The sequence below is a fragment of the Mercenaria mercenaria genome, chromosome 4 (assembly GCF_021730395.1).
Source record: "Mercenaria mercenaria strain notata chromosome 4, MADL_Memer_1, whole genome shotgun sequence".
NCBI classification, from domain to species: Eukaryota; Metazoa; Mollusca; class Bivalvia; order Venerida; family Veneridae; genus Mercenaria; species Mercenaria mercenaria.
In genome coordinates this window covers 9,359,827-9,369,160 of record NC_069364.1, presented here as the reverse complement: position 1 = coordinate 9,369,160, position 9,334 = coordinate 9,359,827, and the positions used below count along the sequence as shown (strand labels likewise).

At 33.6% G+C, this 9,334-nt stretch overlaps 1 protein-coding gene across 5 annotated transcripts; it reads right to left on the bottom strand.

The window, feature by feature from the left end:
• Positions 1 to 895: 895 nt before the first annotated feature.
• LOC123550944 (uncharacterized) lies at positions 896 to 6,722 on the bottom strand. Of its 5 annotated transcripts, none has more exons than XM_045339460.2 (2): positions 6,574 to 6,722; positions 896 to 2,465 (listed from the first exon to the last, which is right to left on the bottom strand). In XM_045339460.2, the coding sequence occupies exon 2, from the start codon at positions 2,446 to 2,448 to the stop codon at positions 1,078 to 1,080; it is 1,371 nt and encodes a 456-aa protein (XP_045195395.2). In that variant the 5' UTR covers positions 2,449 to 2,465; positions 6,574 to 6,722; the 3' UTR covers positions 896 to 1,077. The 5 variants fall into 5 exon arrangements, with proteins under 5 accessions (XP_045195395.2, XP_045195396.2, XP_045195394.2 ...); XM_045339461.2 differs by lacking the exon at positions 6,574 to 6,722 and adding an exon at positions 3,226 to 3,342; XM_045339459.2 differs by lacking the exon at positions 6,574 to 6,722 and adding an exon at positions 3,034 to 3,166.
• Positions 6,723 to 9,334: the final 2,612 nt, after the last annotated feature.

Below are 9,334 nucleotides of genomic sequence, written 5' to 3'. Positions count from 1 at the left end.
TCTGGTTAAACATTATTACATTATGATTGTTATTGGTTTATCGTTAGCGTGAAAACAACATGATAGTGTCAGACTGATCCAAAACACATTGTATGATATAGCAGTCATTTTATTATTATAAACAGATTTCTTACTTTAGTTTCCTCGATTGGAATATCTTCATTAAGGGTGCTACCAATATATGTCTTCAGTATTTTTAGGTATAGGTGAATGATTGATTAAAGCAATCAATTTTTACTGGACAGATAGCTTAATAAAATGTAGTAAATAAGATGATCATCTGTTCCTGAAAATGTCTGAATAATGTCCTCGACAGGTACCCGAGGAGAAAATGTCTACTCGCAGACGTACAGGCATCAATCAATATGCACAGTCTTCCGATATATACTCACATATATTTTATATTGGACATAAGAGGAACACTGTATTAAATACATGTGTATACGAAAACAAATGCAGAACATATTTATATTACCCAATATTTTACCTGGAATATTGCACTGCTTTGAATAATGTATTTAATGTCGTATCGGTCAGTTTGAACGAAAGATAGGTGATACAACAATTCTATTTTGATAAAACTTGTTTAAGAATATAATTATGTACGATAAAAACGTATATTATTAGAGGCATAATACGTAAGTAAGTATATTTTGTAAATGTACAGGCAATCTTTATTCAACGTCGCATATGCCCGACAGACAGATCTTGTGCGACCAACATGATATCCAGTAACAGATACTAACCTTGGCTTATTCTAGTATCTGGTACAACCCTTTAAATACTGACTGCTCAGCAGGGAAGTTACCAGTATCGTTTTCTCGTCTTTGGTAAACAAGAAAATTGAACATGATCAATTCAAAGGTTAAATGGTATAAAAGATATAAACAGAAACTATCTTACTTAAAATATTATTATGTAGCAGTTTAATTGCTTGTTTAGCATCATTATGATTGGTAAGTATTTATTTATGTTATTAAACAGGTGATTGTAAACTTTAAGGCAGACTATGAAGGATCAAACACAAATATTTGTATATAACTAGGGAGGAATGTCTTTCTAAGAGTGTCAGCTGCTTTAATTTCCCGCTTTAGCAAAACTCCTGTCGTCTGACAGACCCGAATCCACGCTGCTAGTGCTTGTCAATGTTAATTTACTTCCAGTCAGATTTAATGGATCATTTCTGGTTCCAGCTGGGCCGGTCATGTACTGAAAATTAAACGGTGCCGAAATTTCATTTGGGTTTGAAGTTGCTGTTGGTGAACTTGTTTCGCTTTCTTCTATTATTGGTGGTTCTAGTTTAGTTACATGAACAAAGCAACAAGGTTGTGAAATTTCAGTCTTTTTAGGTAATTTCATTTTCTTTTTCCTATCTTTAATCGATTTTTTCTTCTTGAATTTTCCAATTTTCAGCAGTTCATCGTCTGGATCAGCAGTAAGTTTGTGAATATGACCATAAAATTCTGATGCAGCTTTATCATCGTCGAAACTAAATCCAGCTAATTTCGAGTGATCTTTCGATGTACGCATTGTGTGGAAATTAGCATTTGGAGTTTGGTAATAGGTCTGGCTGTCTATCACATCCCGCCACATTGTGAAACCAGTTCCTTTCTCCGCTAGAATTATGTACAATTTTCTTTCTCTGTGGTGCTCCCCAGTATCCAATACCAACAGAGGAATCCCCGTGCTAGAGAAAGCCCACTGGTCATTAGTTTTAGCAGCGTTCGCCGATCCGAAATACATGTTAGCTAAACAACCACATACATATACCTCAGACTTATGACTTCGGTAGAATGTGTCCACTTGTAACAAATCCTGTTCAGTCACACCTTCCTGGAATTTTTGCGACATTATCACTCCTGCAAACGAAAACTTTCCTCCATCACTAGAAGGCGATATCATTGGAGATTTTTGTTGGGATACCGATAGTTTATCCAAAGAATCCCTTTTTTCCGTAGTCAATGGAACGCCTTCTTTCATATCTTGAGATGTAGCATCAAACGCCTGTTCATTGCTGTGTGAATTTACCATCGATTGCTGATCACCGGCGTTGGAATTATAATCACTATTGCTACTTGAATGAAAATGCGAGGTGTCAATGATATATTGCTGATCTTGACTGTCATAGAAATCGCGGTCATGTATTGTTTGTTGCGAACTATATTGTGCATTGTCTACGATTTGAGGTGGATCATGATTATCGGTATGTTGTTCAGTCTGCGCACTTAAATAATTGGCGTTGTCATGTGGCGTCCCGAACTGGAAACCATGATAGTTGTCGGTACCAGCGGGTTCAATCTGCAGAGTACCAGCACAATTTACTTCATCAGTTGGAGGGCCAGAATAATTAACAGTTGCGTTCGGTGTGACATCTTGAGTTCCAGAATTGTTACTTACGCTGCGTGGCACATTCGGCATGGTAAATGTCTGTACACTGTGTTTCAACATGTTTCACACTGTTTTATCTGAAAATATATGCACAAAAGATTTAATATAAATTATTATATATATATATTATATATAATATATATATATATATATATATATATATATCGATAAATCTGCACTCGCTCTTTCACGGAGTCAGACATAAGCTCCTAAGTATGTACATCTTTATCATTATTCATTATATAACAATCGCTGAAACCTGATGTTAAATCTGTACACACAAATTTATCTTCAACCTTTGTCTATTTTCCCATAACATTTACGGTTACAAATCTCCATGGCTGAGTGCTTAAGGTCATTGACGACTTAGAATCACTTGCCTCTTTGGGTTCAAATTTTTATAAAGAAATCATCCAGCTGACTTTAGGAAGATCGGTGGCTCTACCCAGATGCCCGCTTGTACCCGAAATACTACATGGAGGGGCACATGGGCCCTCCCTTCTCTATGCAAAGCTAGAAAGTTGTAATATGGCCCGTAATTGTGTCGAACTGACGTTAAACACAACAAAAAAATCAAAATTCAAAATTGTGATAATAATACAATGCTTATAAACACAATTACAGAAAAATGGTTTTATATGTAACCTTAACATGTTCACAACCTTTTCCGTCACATTTGATAATCCATTGTTAAAGACAACGAAGGAAACGGTACCTATGAATTTAGTCCAAAACACACAAAAAAAAAACTTGAACCTTACGAGATATTAGATCACATTAAACTGATACAGTACAACTTAAGCGAGACATGCGGAAGTAACTAAATTTCCTGCTTACTAATTAAAAGGAAATTCAGATAACAATTTCACTTAAAATCCTGAAATGAAATAACTTCATTCAATGATGACGTACACAAATCCTGAAGTGCATTTCACATTACGCACATATTAAACATAAGTGTTTACGCCGGTGTCATTGATGCATTCCTAAATTATAAATGTTTGATCAACCAGCATAATTATGTGTACATTCAAATTTAATACCATAGTTCAAAAGCGAATGTTTTTCTCAAGTACAGAGAACGTTTGCGTTAGGTTAATATTGAAGTACTTGCATCATGTACAGCATCAGTTATCATTTTGATAAACAACTATTGCAAATTGCTTGGTGGTAAAACTAAAATTAAAGGTGGTTAATAAGATATTGGTCAAGTAATTGATCTGTTCAAAACTTTAATTCACTTTATTATGACACCAGTAAGTGCTTAATTCATGTAAAAGTTTCACTGGATGTATTTATCAAAATTTAATTTTCCTATCCTAGTTGCCCAACCAAGATAGACCTATTTTTGCGTAAGTATTAATTGAGAGGTATACAAATCCCTAGGTTATAAAATAGCTATTATATCATATTTATGAATTCACAAATATATATTTTTTGAGAATTCATCAGAAATGAAAGTTTGTAAAATAACTATTACCTCCCTTTGCCTATCCTGGTTGCTTGCGCAGCCAAAAAAAGTGTAAAAAATAAATGAATATCGAAGCTACACACAGTTTTAAAACTTGCCGGTTTATTGAGATTATATCTGTCAAATGCAAATATAAAACTAGAATCTATACTTTAAGCAGACAAAACTTAACTGTTTAACCTATAACCCTTAGCCTGCTAAATTTTTAAAATGGACAGGTCCATCTTTCCATTTGGGCAGTACCATTTAATATTCCAAGGGTTAAGGCTAAGGATTAAATACTTTCATATCTGAGGGTGGTATTTACGATCTTTTAAAAAAGAAAATATACATTTCTAATAGCGATCTTACCCTAAACCTTTCCTTAAATAAAACCCTTAACAGAATATATACGAAGTGTGAAAAATGACATAAGATATTGCTTAAATGCGACCGACCCCTTAAATGTAAATGCAAATGTTTATGGCCAGGTTCCAGTTTCATACCTTGGCAGCTACTAGCGAGATTCGTATTGTTCATGGCACTTAGATTACAATTAACCATTCCAACATTTGTTTATATTAAGCTTTCCGTTTTGAAATAAGTAAAATCATGAATCTTCAGAGGAAAACTGCATTTTTTCAGACGAAATCCGCAGAAGGAGCAGAACAAGTCGGATCGCACAAGACGAGAGGAGAAGGAGCAAGTAAAAAAAATAAATTGTTTGGATCTTAGTTCTACTGGGTCGATCTAGCGCGACAGCAAATGAACATTTGTTGCGCTCAATCCGTTTTATAGCAACGATTTTTAAGCGATTTATTTTAAGCGATATCACACAATGCTATCAAAATGATCAGGTAACTACAGACCATCTTTATTATGCTATATTTTTATTTGCATCTGTTGTTTGTTAATTACAATCCCAGATGCACGTGCAGTTTACAGGTAACATGCTGCAGGGTTCCAGGTTTTAACAATTATAAATTAACAAGGAAATTCACATAAATGCTACTCGTCTAAAGATCTCCAGAGAAATACAATTCATGGGAGTCAGTTACATATAGTGCACTTTGTCTTGTTTGAGTTTGATATTGATACCACACAGTTTGACGGAGGTGTCTGCTAGTTATTTTACTAGCAATGTATTTCCCCTTTCACCAGTGCGTCATCTGCAATTTTCAATTAATTAGTTGTTTATAATTAATAATATATCTAACAAAAATGTATTGCAATAGTATCGCCAGCTATGAGGTCTAAAATTAATTGTAACAAAATCGATGAGTTTTTGCACTTTTAGACAGCTGCAGCTTAGTTAGATACTGAACAAACTGTGAATAATTTTGAATCATGAAGATTCATTACTTAAATGTAATGCAGATCAACATAAAAATTAACAGCATGAGATATGCTGCTGAATAAATGTGCAGTTTTTGTCCAATATTGCAAACACCTTTGCATAACATTAATTGGAAGGAAAATGCTCGAGGTATTACAAAAGGAGTCTTAAGGATCACAGTATGCCCGCTTTTAGAAGATTGATGATTTTTCAACTCTTCAATAAGCCGATGTATCTTGAATGCATAACAAAAACTCCTTTTAAAGGGATATGGGCTGCAATCTAATCCGAAAGAGCACTCTTTTGTGCGCATGATATGAAACGAAGCCGGTACAGTGCATGTACACCGGGTGATACATTCTTTTTAAATACAAACACTAGAAGATATGCTTTTATCAAATTTCATTTCAAACATACGCAATATTTAGTTCATTTTTTTTTTTTTGTGAAATTTTTGTACACAAAATCTAAGTCAGAAGTAGGTAACCGTCTAAAAACCCATGTCCAATGTGTTAGAAAGGTCACAAATTGTTTCTCGAATTCAAAACAATACCTCATACGAAATCATGATACATTTTTATGACTTGAGCCATTGTTTTGTCAACAATTTATTATTCATATACTGAACAGCAAAAGAAACTTTCCAGATGTATAACTGGGATATTTTTTAATAAAAAACTTAGATTTATAAATTTGACTTGTTTTTTATAAAAAAAAATACCCCAGTTATACATTTGCTGTTCAGTATATTATCATTCTTGAAATCAAAGAAATTTGATTTTTTTTTAATCGACTCTATTGTAATTTGTACTTTGCATTTTATGTGTCGTTCCTAATGTTTCATTTTCCTATTATAGCTGCCTCTAGCGTCACATGTTCTGTATAACTGATATTTATATGCATTTATCGTCTCGTGTATTCAATGTTAGATGATGAATTTACCGAAAATGTGCTTGTATAAAGTGTTTACCGAAATAGTTTCAGATGAATGAGAAAACAATAAATGAGCCGCGCCATGGGAAAATCAACATAGTGGCTTTGCGATCAGCACGGATCCAGACCAGCCTGCGCATCCGCGCAGTCTGGTCAGGATCCATGCTGTTCGCTACGGTTTCCCTAATTGCAATAGGCTTTGAAAGCGAACAGCATGGATCCTGACCAGACGGCGGATGCGCAGTCTGGTCTGGATCCATGCTGGTCGCAAAACCACTATGTTGCTTTTCTCATGACACGGCTCAAATATTTTTCGTTGTATGCTCGACATTTTTTCTTCTAGATTTTGTAACTTTCCATAACATGAGTCAAGTATTACAAGGTAAGAAACAGAAATTATTTAATGTTGACCACATGTTAAAACATTCATAAAACAATCTAGTTTGATATGAATAAATCAACTCACTAAAAAGTCCATATAATAATGTAAAATCCATCAAGATAAATAACTGTATCAATACATGGTAAACTTGAAAATATAAGAAAACAGTAACGAATTGTGGATGATAATTCATATCCAAATCTGACGTGTTTTTCATTTTCATTGACTTCCTGATACAGAGCTGGATACGTAGCTGGATACCATTGACATAGTGAAAACTGTTTTACTCCACTTTCAGTCATAAAGGGAGTGTAATCAAGTCAGTTCAAGCGCTTCAATGCCGCCTACACTGTTATGATCATTTAGGAAGTGATAACAACAAATAAGTGGATTGTCTAACGTTCAAACTGAAAGATGGACAAGTTCATTATAGAAATTTAGGGGTAAGGGTTAATGATATATCTAACAAGAATTTATTGTGATAGTATAAGCAGCTATGAAGTCTCAAGTTGGACGAGTTTGTGCACTCTTTAGACAACTGCAGCTTAGTTATATACTGTAATACTGTGAAATGTTTTTTTTTTTTTAATCAGGAGCAGCAAAACAAAGATTAACATCACGAGATATGCTGCTGAATACATATGCAGTTGTTGTCAAATATTGCAATCACCCTTGCATAACGTTAATTGAAAGGATTACAAAAGGAGTCTTAAGGACCACAGTATGCCCGCTTTTATAATAAAGATTAATGTTTTTCAACTCTTCAGTAATCCCATGTATCTTGAATGCATAACAAAAAAAAACTCCTTTTAAAGAGATATGGGCTGCAATCTAATCCGGAAGAGCACCCGTTTGTGCGAATAATATGCAATGTAGTCGGTACAGTGCATGCAGGGGTGATACATTCATTTTAAATACAAAAACTAGAAGATGTGCTTTTATCAAATTTCATTTCAAACATATGCAATATTTACGTCACTTTTTTTGTGAAATTTAAAATGTGTACACAAAATCTAAGTCAGAAATAGGTAAAGGTCAAAAATCCGTGTCCAATATCTTAGAGACGTCACAAATTGTTCCACGAATTTAAAATAATACCTTATACGAAGTCATGATACATTTTTATGACTCAGGGATTATATGAACATTGTTTTGCCGAGAATTTAATATTTATATTATCATTCTTGAAATCAACGAAATTTGATTTTTTAAAAAGCGACTCTAATTGTAATTGTAATATTTTGCAGCTCATGTATTCCTAAAGTTTCATTGTCCTACTATAGCGGCCTCTAGTGATAAATATTTCCCGATGTTTATTTAAGAAATAATTTATAGCAAAAGAGTGTTTTAACACTATTTATGCACGATGGGCGGTTATACGTCGGGCGTAATAATTTTACGAGGGCGCAGCCCGAGTGAAATGATTTGTAAGACGTATTACCGCCCGAGTGTATAAATAGTGTTAAAACATGGCTTTGCTTTAAATTAATTCGATTCTAATATGCCCTTAATCTAGTGCAGTATATAAAATATCGAAGCGCTCTTTCTTGGTCGCAACAAAAACTTTGACGTCACCTCACGTTAACGTGACGTCTTTCTAGCGTAAGAGGTTTTTAACTGAGATAAGCATATTAGAATTCCACTTGTCCACTCACTTGTCTATCATGTATTTCAATGTTAAGGTAGTTCTGCACGTTTGATAAACCGGAAGTGATGGCGTAACGTCATTTATCAGAAAGCCTAGATTCGGCGTACGGAAATGAAAATCATTTTATGAATTAATAACAACCTTTGAGTACATTTATTACTATACAATGGCATTGTTGCAGTCTTTGTAAAATTAAGAAATGATATTAAAATATCTGACACGTTAAAAAATCAAGTTAGCTAATGTCTGAAAATTAGCGTGAAAAGTGCGATTCATTTTTATCATGGTCAAATATCTCAAAAGTAAGCACACGGACCTTTACATTTTATTTGACCACGTTATAGGCCATATGTTTATTTACAGCTGTGGGAAGTTCCATTGAATTCTACATCTTAGAAAAATTTCTATTCGCGAAAATGTTATGAAAGTTATTATTTTTCCCAAGGACTTCCATTATGAAAAATTGCATGAGGTCCTGCTTTTTTTTTTAAATCAGTCTAGCAAATAATCAAGCATACGAACCTAGTTTTTTATTTCCTGAATTTTCTAGGTATATTATGAGATTTTGAAAAATCAGAGTTTAATAAAATTCTACATTGTAGAAAAAATTTCGCTACGAACGTACAGAACTACCTTAAATGACGATTTTACCGAAAATGAGCTTGTAAACGTTCACCAAATTAGTTCCAGATGAATGAGAAAACACTAAATATTTGTCTTTTCTTTTGTCTTTTAGATTTTTAAACTTTCATCTTTTGACAAACTCAAGTATTACAAGGCAGGGATAGAAACAGAGATTATTCAACGTTAAACACATATAAAGAAACTTAAAACTGTAAAATAATGAAAGATTATTTTATTGTTTGTAAACCAGCTACACACCTGTCAAGTTGATATATTGTTGGTGCATTTATGTAATTGTTTATTATATCACATCCTCACGTTTTGTACGTCAAATTGTCAGACAATAAATATATCTGATGTTATGATATAGCTATATAATAGAGCTACAGATATTTAGATAGCAGAAGTGGTCAGAAGGGCTTAGGAGTCCGGAAGGACTTAGACCTAGGAATGGGTCTCGCGGATATTAAGTTAGGCTTTAGATATGACATTTGTTAAGGCTTAAGAAGTTACGAAATAAATTATGAAAGTATGTATGAAATATTCTACTGTGTAAATAAACATCAAAAATGT